This window comes from Melozone crissalis, unplaced genomic scaffold, assembly GCF_028551555.1.
Source record: "Melozone crissalis strain CALT ecotype California unplaced genomic scaffold, PUWL_Pcris_2 ptg000013l_1, whole genome shotgun sequence".
In the NCBI taxonomy this organism is placed as follows: Eukaryota; Metazoa; Chordata; class Aves; order Passeriformes; family Passerellidae; genus Melozone; species Melozone crissalis.
Window position 1 is genome coordinate 26635861 of NW_026535791.1, and position 13332 is coordinate 26649192.

General features: G+C 36.8%; 1 protein-coding gene across 10 annotated transcripts in view; it reads right to left on the reverse strand.

Annotated features, from left to right (window-relative positions):
- Positions 1–201: 201 nt before the first annotated feature.
- Positions 202–13332, reverse strand: part of MYCBP2 (MYC binding protein 2) — a 177521-nt gene continuing 164390 nt past the window's right edge. For all 10 annotated transcript variants that reach the window (XM_054272161.1, XM_054272164.1, XM_054272156.1 and 7 more), the window contains 11 exons: positions 12414–12533; positions 10732–10833; positions 8918–9046; positions 6300–6432; positions 5970–6073; positions 4614–4802; positions 4010–4117; positions 2798–3007; positions 2096–2203; positions 1723–1888; positions 202–993 (listed from right to left, as the gene is read on the reverse strand). In XM_054272161.1, the coding sequence (XP_054128136.1) occupies positions 878–993; positions 1723–1888; positions 2096–2203; positions 2798–3007; positions 4010–4117; positions 4614–4802; positions 5970–6073; positions 6300–6432; positions 8918–9046; positions 10732–10833; positions 12414–12533 (1485 nt within the window). In that variant the 3' untranslated portion in view covers positions 202–877. The remainder of the gene's footprint in view (positions 994–1722; positions 1889–2095; positions 2204–2797; positions 3008–4009; positions 4118–4613; positions 4803–5969; positions 6074–6299; positions 6433–8917; positions 9047–10731; positions 10834–12413; positions 12534–13332) is intronic.

Sequence of the window (13332 nt, forward strand, 5' to 3'; positions counted from 1 at the left end):
TCTGTTGAGAAATGGAGCAGTGCTTTTCATGTTGTAAGTACTTCCATTACCACCAGTTTACCCAAAAGATTTTCCTACTTTTCAAGAGTTTGCTGAAATAATTATAGGACACCTGTCTTCTGCCCCTTCCCTCCCACCTCCCCCACTCTGTTTTAAGAGTGTTTCTGAAAATGGAGGCTTACACATTTGTTAGACTTTCACTGTATAAAAATGTACAGTGGCTTTATTGACATGTACATTCCATTATGTTTACAGCTGCAAGATATGAGGCACACTCAGTATTGCACTTCATTAAAATTTCAGGCTCAAACATAACCCAGAAGTTTAAATGAAACTGCTGTTGTAATTTAATATTTCTTATACAGGACAAACATTGATACCTTTATATACAGGGTGATACTTGTTACATTTATGCCTTCCTAACACATTTTTTTTATAACAGTCTAGGAAATAAACCAGAATATTCCTCTTTCCCATCCCCACTTGTGATGCGTTACAATTGTACAAGATTACAAAAAGTCAGTATACAATAATCAATATTTTTTCTTTCTCCTGAAAGCCAGCATCATTCATAGTCCACAGACACACAGATCCTTTAATAACAATTGTTTATTTGTAAATGTCCAATGTTTCCTAGCCGATGACTGTAATGGCCACATGCAAACACCTCACAAATTTTGATGTCTCAGTTCAAAAAAATGTCAATATCTCACAGCAAGAATTATGTACATGGTATTTGGCATCCTTCTTGCACTGTAAATTGTTCCTTTTACCTGGGTTATGGAATGGTCCCATCCTCATCCCAGCAGGACTTTGTTTTCAGGACACTTGAGGGATGAGGGCACCTGTTTTGCTCTGGTCAAAAAAGATTGCTATTCTAAAAAGTGTGTGCATTTCTGCAAACCCCACAACCCAGAGCAAATTCTTCACCAGTGGGTGGATGGACAACATGAAGTGGACATTCTGTTCCTTCAAGTTGTTTACCTTTGGGACCTACAGTGAATGTAAGGATAAGGGGGGAAAAAAAAAGAAAAGAATAGATTAATGCTTGCAGACAATGTGAACAGACATGTATTACATTTCCTCCAGAAAAAATCCAAACTAAATGAAAAGAATAAAAAAAGATCAAACTGCCATTTAATTAAAAGCAATCAAATTCAAATTTAAAAAGGCAAGATGCTTATAGACAGTCACTTAAGGAAGTTTTATCTCATTAATATTGTGGAAGAAATTTATACAAGGTAAGAGAAAAATTGAATAATGAACAAGAGTTACATTCTGCAGTAAAAAATAATTCTAAGGTTATAGCAGGAATTGTAATTTATTTGTTTACTTATTTTATGTAAATATCTTGAAGAAAAGATCAGACCTTCAAGCCCCAATCATTTGCTAGCAGAACATTGATATACAGCACATGAACTTAGTAATTAAGGCATTGAGGTAACAGTTTGCAGATAATGGCTACCTAACTACATATACACCACTTAATAATGTGTCAATTTTATCAATATGCCATTTTACACACCATTCTACATATGGAGTCTGACCTGGTATAGGGAAATTGAAATGTTTTTCTCTATCAAAGTTCCTAATGTTTAAATGATCACTGCAATGATATTGCCAGAAAACAAAAAAAATATCACCAAGAAAAGCTAATATAAATTAGAGCTTGTAATTTATTTCAGAATTCAGTGTGGTAAATTTGCTTTGTCAAAGTCCTACCTGCAGGACAGTGTGGGAGCTCTTCTTTAGGGATGCTTGTCATTCTTTGGAAATCATCATGGCAAGCATTGCAAAAATGCGTTGTCCCGAAACAGAAAAAAACAGCAACTGAACAGCAGTAGCGGCATTTGTACTCTAAGAAATCTGTACCGTGTTTGGGACACATCTGAACAAGGAAAGCAAACACCAGTCAGTGAGGCAGCCATGTTCTCACAATCCCAACAACTCACTTCTACATTCTGTACAATATATTATTGGTATGTACAATATTGTTCAATACATGTAATTACAAATGGCTGTGAATTACTGCACAGCTCAGGTAACTCAGGGTTTCAGAATGAAATAAAAACATGAATAGAAGTTATTTACTCACCTGAGCCCTTGAAACATCAGAGCAGGCACCACAAATAAGTTCTCTTGGATCATAGTCATCTCCTTGTCCAGCCTCAGCATCACAACGAGCTTCACCACCAAAATATGCCTTAATTGCATATAGAAATGATTGGATGTTAAAGCAGAGACAATTATTCTTTTAACTATTCTTTTCAGTTTAACCAATTCCATTTATAAGGAGAATATGACAAATGACTGCCATTTCAGTGGCCTCCACTGTTCTGAACTCTCTTGATTCTGTAGGTACGTGGTTTGGAGGCACCCAGAGAATGTCCCTCAGTCTCAGGATGAACAAGACCAAAAACTGCAACATCCCCTGCTCTATGCCAGCGACTGTATGGCTTTTGGAACAGCATTTGGATACTCTATGAACCCTATGTCAGAATTAAGTAGCAGCTTGAGGTGAATAAGTACTGGAGGAAGTAGGTACTGCACCTTCTTCTAAGTGGCCATTGACTCAAGGTGCTTTTGGTTTCTGAGCCGCTCTGTATACATGCTTGAGCTTTACTAGCTAAGATACTGTGTACATCTCATTAGCCCAACACTTGATTTTTTAAATTATGAGTCTATAAACAACATCTTTTCCTGCCTTTCTGCTCCATACACAATGTATTAAACATAGGGTCTGTTTTAAGAAATTACTTGTGAAATGGTAACATCCATTTAATAAATCTCACCATACCTTTTTGCACTTGTAGCAAACATAATAAGCATATCTGTTCATAGCATAGCCAGCTGGGTCATTATAAAATCTAACACCTGGCGTTGTGATGGCCTCACTCTTGTGCAGCCCTTCATACTCCAATCTCATTAGCGCTTTTCTCCTTACATCTTCATAGAGTTCTTTGATTGGATCAAGCAAATCCTTTAATACTGTGTGATTGATTTTGTTCTGAAATAAAAACAAAGCTGATTAAAGTATCGTGCATCTTTATCCCAACAGCTATGATAATTTGTGTTATAGGCACAAATAGCATGAGAGATGTCATAAAAACACATGGGCCTATTTCAAAAAACAGCTGATACAGAATGTACTCTGTTTGCTGTAAAAATGGTATCCATGAATGCTTTTTCTATGGCCTGTTGTGACATGGGAGCATCAACCCTTCCAAGAGACTAACAGCCAGGGAGGTGGTGAAGAGTATATGAAATATTCACCACAGCACAGGAATAATCTCATTGTGTATTTCCTGTAATTTTGGTCCTTTTTGGCTTACTGCTCAGCAAGTAAGCATAATGATTGCCAGTCCTCTATGGCAGTTCTTTATCAATTAGTGACCACAAGCTACTGCCATTAACTACCCCACAACACAACATGACAGAAGAACCATAGCATGCAGAATGGCTGACTATTCCCAAATTTCAAATTCCTAGGGTGGGGTAAGGTGCTCTTCTTTCCAGCAGCTATCATGTGCTTTTGCTTACAGCAGTTTTTTAGAGTACAAGAATTGTTAGCAACTTAGCTGAACTAAGTACATGTATTCTCTGGCTCTGCCCTCACACTGAAAAGCAAAAAGCAGCTTTAAAATGGTTAGTAAAATGGAGAATTCCTGTTTCAAGACAGTGTGCTTTAAGATTACTTCTTCCCCTCCCCACTATCACCAATACTGGGAATTTGCAAGCTGGTGTTGGTAAGAATGAAATAATATTAAGACAATGTCTGACCTATGCTTTCTTTTTAAGAGGACACCTCAGGGAACAGTAGGAGAAAGTCAAAAGATGCATCAATGCTAGTCTTTCTATAGCAACAAGTGGAATTAAGAAAACAAGTTACGTATAACTCATTTATACTGTACCAAGCAATACAGTATTAACAAAAAAGAAAAAAAGAAAAAAGAGAAAAGGAAAGTATCAGGTGAGTTTCTTGACTTTGGCAGGCACATAGCTCATTTACCTTGCAAATTGGGCAGGACATAAACCCAAAAGTTATCCTTGGACCAAGCCATCTGTTTTCTAGTACTCGTTGACAGCATTGCAAATGGAAAACATGGCTGCAGTCCAGCTTTAGAAAAGAGTAAGTGTAAGTAAATATTGAAGTTACATTAACCACTAAAGTAGAAGCAGTTATTTGCTTTTAAGTGGCAACATATACCAATTCCAATATTAATTTGAAATCCTAGAAGACCCCTATTTTCTTCTTAACAAGAAGAAAGAACATAAAATGGGCATTAAAATCATAACCATGCCAAGATCACCTTGGATATATGAAATACATGTGAATTATACCAACTAATTACCTCAGTTGTTTCACTCCTTTACAAAATACCATGTATTTTAATAAAGTAGACATAGTAAACTGAATTGATCCAATCTGCTTTCTTGAAATAGAATGCCAGACAAAAACAAAACTTTAAGTAGCCTAACTATTGTTACGGTGTCTGTTTTCAAATTTTGAAGAGCATAATTTGAAAGACTTTATATTTTCACTTCCTTCACATGACACATTACAATCGTAATAGTAATCTCTTAAGAGGGGAAAAAACAAACAAACAAAAAACCTGGATAGCTGGTGCTGCTGAAAGTGCTTCAGTGAAGCAGATCATGCACATGTCATCAGCATCTTGCTTCAGAGTTGTAGCGTTTTTATCGCAGCCATGCAGGCACGGCAAACAGTGCTCTTCGTTCTTCACGCCTCCGCAGGGGTGGCCGCAGGGGTGTGTCTTGCTGCAGGCAATCTTGGCGTACTCCTAAACAAATGTAAAGTAGAGAGTTAATCATCTCTTCCCCTTTCCTGACTGTTCTGACAGTGGCGCGTTTTGAAGGACTGCTGGTCCATGCAATAAACTGAGATGGAAGAATCATGGTTTATATTGTCTGCTGCTGCCTCAGGTACTTGGGAAAAGCCGAACCTTGTGAACTTGAAATAACAATGTTTCTTTTGTGTACCTACGCTGCTCTTGAATGCAAATGGCTAAAAACGAAACCAAGATTTAAAACTTTCAACAGAAAGAGAACTGTTCTTTGATCCTGTATGCTTTTTATATATTGAGTGCTTCCTGCATAAATACTGCTACCTGTATTAACAGCCTTTAAGATTTCTGCAGATTTTGGAGAAGTTTCAAGTAACTCACTCTTAAGAATACACTATAAGCTAACCATTAATCAGCATAAAGTGATTTTACATGGAAATGAATTTTTAACCACCTCTAATTCCCATCCCTACTAAACAGAAAACTTGTAAAAGTTACTCAGAAGCTAGCAACAAATTGAACTGAATTTAAGTAACTGTAATGAACTGTTACTCAACAGTTCATTAATGAACTGTAATATGTCTTCATATGCTGACAGAGGAAAAAAAAGATGACCAATTTGCTTCACTTTGACAGAAACAGGTAAGAAAAGTAAGTAAAGGTAAGGCAAAGTAAAAAACTGGTTATGATTTGGCCCTCTGCCAATTGCACCCAGTGTACGGCACAGAAACAATCAGGATACATGGATACAGATGATAAACCTGGCCAAGTCTGAAATGTTCTACACTCACGTAATACCCAGGCTCTTGAGCAAACTCTTTTCATCAAGCTTTCCAGTACATTTGACTTTATACGGACAGTGTGTAGTTTGCTTTATAATTGCAAGGCCGTTGTGAAAACTTGAGGTACTTTTGAAGATAATAATGAAACTACCCAGTATTTAAGTTGCCTATTACTGTTCATAGTCTGCAATTAAAATAAAAATTTATAAATTCAGAAGTATTTGAATGGTAATATTCAATATTAGGACTTTTTCATATGACAGATCTGATTTAAAATGGACTACAGGGATAAACAAGCTTTATTCAAAATAAGAAGTCTATTTCATCCTATGCTCTCTTCTATTTATGTAATTAATGGTGATTGACACTTGCTAATACACACCTGGCAGTCTGCATCAGAACAAACACTTCCCACTGCTGATAATTCTGTTCCACTCCTACATCCACAGAAGCGACATGCTTCAGAACTGCTGGTGGTCGGTTTGCCTATAGTGTAAGAGAGAACAAGGCCAAAAATGTTCTCATGAAACACAAGGAACTGACACTCTATCAGACATCAAAGCAGCATTCACAGAAAACAACCAGAAAGCCAACAAATCTTATGCAGTTAAACTATTCTACTTTTATTAACAAATATTTAAAAGCATTGTCCTAAAGCAGGTGAAGATCACAATATCAGGATAAAGAACAAGTAGTAACAGTTGTGTTTTACCTGTCTGTTCTCTGAACTCCACCATGGCCTTCATAGTTTTAGAATCTGCTAATGCCATCAGCCAGAAGAGTTTGGTCCTACCACAGCCCTCGTGGAGATCAACTTTGATAGCTTCTTCTTCTTCTTTGAACACCTGTCAAGTTAACCAAACAGATACTAAATGGCATGTTTAATTAGAGCATGGACTTGTCTCTGTTTTTTCTGTTGCTCTCTCTTTGGATTTAGACCAGGCATTTTACAGATTCTGTGAGATTGTCTACTGCAAGTTGTTTTTCTTTCATACTTCCATAACTTGTACATCTTGCAGATATGCATGATAAAGGTTTAATGTTTTTAGAAGTAAAAATGAATAAAATTAACTCTTGATCTAACGTGGCAGAGAAACAACAGTGCAGCAATGCTAAGAATAGAGCTGCACATTTTTTTTCTGATTTAATAAATACAGAGCTTGGACTTCATAATTCCTACCCAACACATCCAGTAGGCCACAGAACATTAAAAGCACAAGATAATATCAGAAATATCTTCATATAACTATGCTAGTAGTTTATCAAAGCAACATTGAGAATCAGGGTTTTAATAACAAGTACTATAGAGTAACAATTATAGAAATGTGTGCTATTAATATTTTTGACTTTCATATAAATACACAGTGGATACTTTTGGCTACAATGAGGAAAATATAAAGTTTTTGCAAATTAAAAAAATAAAAACTGCAAGAGATCCTTAGGGAATTTCATGCAGTCGCTTCTTTTGCTCCTTTCCCAATCTTTGAAGGCAATTCTGTTTGCATTTGTTTCACCTGTAATGCAAGGAAAGTTAGAATTTTCCCTGGTATGGATGTACACAACTCACTCTAATTTTTACTAGAATCAGAAAAAAAACCTCTAACTGCTTCACAAAGTATTCACATAAGCACATCCGAGTAACTTACAGGCTGTCCTTTCTGGAGGGGACAGAAAATACATTAAAGAGGTATATATGACTGAAATTGGACAAAGAACAGGAAGCAAACAGAAAATAGGACAGAGGGAACATGACAGAATTGAAACTGAATCTGAGAGGCTCAACATATGAGATGTAAAGGTAAAAGTGGTGAATAAAGAGCAGAATTTTAAACATGCTTTTAGAAGTAAATAGGAAAATCTGGTAAGTAGCTATTTTGGACAGATAAAAGGAAAAATGGGAGGTTTTCTATGAGATAAGGACTTACTTTTTATCAACTGTAATCTGAACAGGCTATATAGGAGAAATCAGAAAAATGAATGAGACTAGACTGTGCTGTGCCATGACAGAAGAGTAGACATAAAATGACCTTCTTAGGATGATGAAACAGGAAAATTTCAAAGGGGATTGCAAAGACTATGCTAAGAATTAGAAGATAGCAGACACCCATGGCAGTGCCAGGCTGAGACTACACTGCAAATGCTGTGGCACCAGAGGAGTGTTTCACTGGAGAGTGAAACTCAGTACCAAAGGTTTGATGTTTACACCACATGTGCTCTAGAGCAGCTTATCCCTTGCACTGAACGACCATTTGCAGTGTGTCTCTGCATCTTTTGATTTGCTTTTAGTTTCACCTGAAAGCAAACAAAACCAGTTCAGTTCATGCACTCCAAGGCTGCTCAGTAACAGAAAACACTGTACTTTAAGGAGACATGATCATCTTCTTTAAAAGTGAATATAGATGCATTGTAGGAAAGGGAGATGAGGACTGAGTTCCACTGAAGTAACTTTATTAATGACATTTATTATTTTAATCCTTTTACAAATATTAAGTAGTCAGAGGAGAAAGGGAAAATAAAGGATCACAACAAACCATAAATGAGGAATAGAGGCAGGAAAGAGGAAATGTTCAAGAATTCTAGAAGTAAAGGCATCTTCAACATCAATTTCAATGTCAAAAACAAAAAAATCCAAAGAAAAGGATAAAAGAATACCACAGAAGAATAATAATTAGCAGAGTACACAGCAAGTTATAAAAACTCATATCTAGTCAAAGTTTCAATCCTAAAAACAAACCCAAAAGAAGTCAGGAAATTTTCAAGCTTATGGATAGGGCAACATATTTCTGTTTTAAAATATATTTATGTTTTAGAACGTAGTGAAAGCCAGAGGAATCTTGAAAAATAAGAGAAAACTCATAGAGGAACCAGTAGGAAAATCTGCTGTCAAATCATCTTCCTGGATATTAAAAAGGAATACACATACATTAGAAATGAAGAGGTTGTCAAGCACTGACTCCTATGACAGAAGTAGTAAAGAAGATAAAATTTAACAGGAATAAAGAACCAACATATACTAAAGAAAGTCTATGCAGCTTCTAAATTCTCCTAAAAAAGCATTCCTAACCAAGAGAGAAAAAGCTGATGTAGCATAGGAACTAGAATTAGGAACTACTGCAAGATTTTCTAATCTTTGTGAAAGATAAAGGACACGAGAACATAACCAAAAACAACCGAAGAGCATTAACTGGAAACACATCTATCCCATCTCCAAAATAAAATATAACACCCTTTTCAGATTCAGTATTTGCTACTACCTTTTGGTTCTATTTTATTTATATAAATATGCACACTATGATGCAGTGCACACAACAGGGACCATGTATACTCTACCTGTCTCTGGTGAGTTTTTGTTCGCCGATGGAGATGAAGGAATCGGTCACAGTCTGTGCACAAATTCCCACAGACATTACATAAAATGATTGCAGCAGTTTCACCATCATCATGGTTATCACACATTGGCTGAGAGAAAAAAGAAAAGAAATAATTCCTCTTTATTAAATCCTGCGCTTCCTTTCAGCATCTGTTTTTATTCTCCCCTCAGTCACACACCCTACACCACCCCTCCAATTTATAAAGGTGGATAAAGAGGTTGTTTAGACTATTAATGCTATCTTTAAAATAATCACTATATAAACAATTATTCCTTGACACAAATCCCCTCAATTTCTGACATCAGTTTTTCCTCATACTCCTCATCTCTTATTTTGTGATGTACCAAAAACATGTTTTTCAATAATAACACTGAGACATCACTTTAAACTAGTCTGAGAAGAGGTTTATGTGGTAACAAGGGGTTATGGGCATGTTAACAGAAAAGTTCAGAGATATGAGTACTCAGGTCAGTAAATACCAGGCACGATATTTACCCTTCATTACTTTGATATGGTATGTTTACTCTTCAAACATCTAAAAAAAGGTGTAGGTCATCCATACCTCAAAGACAGTATGGTTGAAGTAACAAACTTCAAAATCCATCATAAAAATAAGTTGCGCTACTGACAGAATTTTTTTAAAAATTCAGCAGGGTTCTATTTTGCAATTCAAAATATCCCTGCAAATAGACTTCAACAACTGATTTTGACTATGCACATCTCTGAGAACAAGTTTCCATTGTAATACATGGTCCATTGTAACACATGGTTTCCATGATACTCTCATGCAACTTAGAACAGAGTTCTCTCAAAGCAGTTCTGGCAGGGAGACACACAGTTCACCTAAACATGTGAATATCCTGATGTGGAACAAGACTGGGGAATTTCAGGCTTGGGTTCAGCAGCTTAAATAACTGCTTAACAATGTCTTGGCTGCTCCTCTGACATCTCCAAGACCTTTGACTTTCTTAATCACCTCAGAAACCTCTGTGTTTGCTTCTCAGCAGGGTTTTATTCCTTGCTGCTGCTGCAGCTCTATGCCTCCTGTATTCTGTTTCTATCTACACTAAACTGCTTTGGATGCTTCTTTGCTCTAAATATGCTTGGCTGCCATTGCACAGCCATCCCTTGCTTCCCACAGGGATCCACCTAACCAAGATTTAGAGAGACCAGCTTCATTATTGTGCTCTTTCTAAAATGGTATTAAAAAAATCACAAGCTTTTTGTCATACAGAAAAGTACAGGCCTTTTGTCAACTGAAAAGTATGGAGACAATTGTATTCTATATCAAATTTATAAATCCTCTGAGTGAATAGTAGTTTTACTAAATTCAGTTAGAAGGAATTTCTCCCTGGGGTAATAATTCTCTAGTGAGATGGGGAAGAGGAAGCTAAATTACGGAGAAGTAGTTACTGAGTAACACAAAAGAATCGATTTTATTTTGTGACAAGGATTAAGACAAAGAAAAAGCTCTGACAGAAGGTGCTGTACAAACTGAGTCAATCTACTAAAAAACTCATGCCACAGGTGTTAGGAAGGCCTTGTTTCATCCTGAATACTGGCAGAATTGCAATATTACTGTTTTAAGTTGGAACCTCTGTTTTCTGGGCAACACTTATCTAGAATGCAAATACTTCAAACATATACACAATCCCCACTGGGACGGAAGAAAAAGAAGAAAGGCCAATTTTACTATTCTCTATCATTATTCTAAATTCTTTGATGAGTGAATATATCAAAACAAACACAAAACTGTATGATTTTCAGTCTCACCATCTGTTTCTGTTGCCCATCCTTTCCCATCCATCTTCCTGAGGATAGTCTATCAACATGATCCTGATCAAGTACACAGAGGGATGCTAAGGCCAGCCACAGCTATTGAAAAGCAAGGTAGAATTAAATGTCTTAGACATATTAAAATCAAACTAAATACTAAAGAGAGAAACTTTGTCAGAGAAGAATGTCACTGTTACCTGCAAACTCTATTACTGTTAGCTGGAACCTGCCCATACAATGCCAGTTTATTTTCCCAAATAAGTCAGGAACACAATAAAACTTAACTTTTGGGAACTACCTTGTTTCTTTCAGGTATGTCACTTTATGATTATAAATACAGTAGTCAGCACACAAGAAAGAAAAAAGTGAAGAAATCAACCAAAGCACATTATGAAGAAATATGACAAATACAGACTTGCACATTGACCCAAACATTGCAGGCTTTGGGGAAGAAGAAATTCAAGGACACAGACTAATAAAATCAATCCCAAAAACAACCACCCAAAAACCTGAGCACAGTGAGACTAATTTCCCTGTTCCCTCCTCACTGCATAGGGCAATTGGCATTATGTAGAAAAGGGTTCTGAGCTAATTAGTCAAAGGAAGCTTTTCACTCTTCTTCTCCACTGACTACAGGGAAATCCTGAACAGATGAGCTACATGAGGATAATTTGTCACTGCAATCAAAACTGAAAGGCACTTGACAGCTGCTTTTTGGAGCAATCTTTAATCAAACCTTTGATTTGAACAGAACTGTTTTTCTTGAGAAACTTTACTGGACTCTCCCCCAAAACCCCCCATCTCCATGACAGAACTATACTCAGTCACAGGAGCAGCTGGGCTGACATTCAGGGCTCCTCTAAGACCTGGTTAAACTAATATGACAACAGCAGAAGCCAGTGGTAGTCCAAGACTGTGACCTCCAGAAAGCAGAGACTATATGAGTAACAAAAATGATGGAAAGAACAACCGGTACAGCCTTTTAAGATGGAAAACAACGTGAGTGTCAAATGCTTGAAACCACTGCAAACTTTTTTTTTTTACTTTTACATGTAATTATTGAGCTTGAGAAGCTAAAGTCTGTGCTCCCTATGACAGCAAGAATGCCATAATTTACAAATATGCCTTTTATGGTATTTCAAGCAACTGTTAAGGTTAAAGTAGTCTTTAGTTTCTATAAAAGATTCACAGACAAAGCAAAGACCAAGAAAAAGGAAACCACTAGGTTACACCATGTCAGTAATAAAGGGCTCAGCAAATATTTTTTGAGACAAACACAACTGAAGCTTAGCTTAATTGTCCTAAAGAACATCTGTTAGAGTGTTTTCATAACAGCCTTGAGATGTGGCAGCTGATTACCTAGAAGTCAAACAACTTATAATAATTGCTTGGAGAGCTTAAAGAACACAGCTGATACATATTGTGCAATTTTTCATATAGATGATATCACATTTAGTGTAAGGCAGTGTGACAAACTTCAAGCAGAATTATTTAAAGAGTAAACCCCCAAATATATACAGGCATCACACTTATTCTTCATTATTTCTGAGATTCCCTAGATGCACATTTAATTCTAATTCAGTTTTGGCTTGTGTATTTCTGACATATAAGAAGGTTCTTGAAGGTTCTCCTACTGCACATTTACAATGAAGTAATGGTAAGTTTGGTGAAGTCCTTACTCTGGTTGTTGCAATGCACCTCACAGGTGATCTATACTCTTCTTCCATTTTGGTCAGAGCTATGATGGTTTCAGCAATAGCATTCTTTGTCACACGTGACCAAGCTTCTGACAGATGACCCTGTTAAAGAGGAAACTCAATTTATTACAGCTTTTATTAAGAGCAAGTAAAATTGTAATTAGAACTGCTACAAAACATTAAGTTAGTGTCTTCTCAAGTTAGAACAGAAAAAGAGGAAATTGGGGATGATTGATAAATAATTCTGTGAAAACACCTAATTTATCTTGGAAGGGACCTTCAAGATCCTCTAATTCCAACCCCTTGCCATGGGTAGGACACTTTCCACAAGACCAGGTTCTTCAAAGCCCCATCCAACCTGGCCTTGATTTTCCAGAGAGAACTGGTAAAAATTAGCCCTCAAACACTGAGGTGACTGAGGTTGTCTCTGAGCAACTACTGGAATAATTAACTTGGAATAGGTAGAGAGAATAATTGAACAATGGGAAGTCCATTTCCTGAAGCGTTCCCCACCCTTTCTGGAGAAATAAAGATGGAGAGCTGAAGCACAGATAAGTGACTGTGACCAGCACACAGATCACACAGGGTTCCTAGAAAAATTAGCTTCACATGGCTAGCTCAGCCTCCTGAATAGACTCCACAGTTCCTGTATTAGAACGAAATAAAGAGGAGTACACAGCACACATCAGAGCCACGGCATACTTTCCAGTCTTGAACATTCTGAGCCTATGGCACTGACTCATACTCTCAAGTTTCTGATTTAGAGGCTGCTGCATCCTTCAATTCTTATTGTCACCTCCAAAATCCTAAACTTCATGCTGAAGGTGACACATAACTGACATTCACTAAAAAGACTCTAAAAAGGAAACTATAGTGACTAACTCAGATACAGGTACCTACA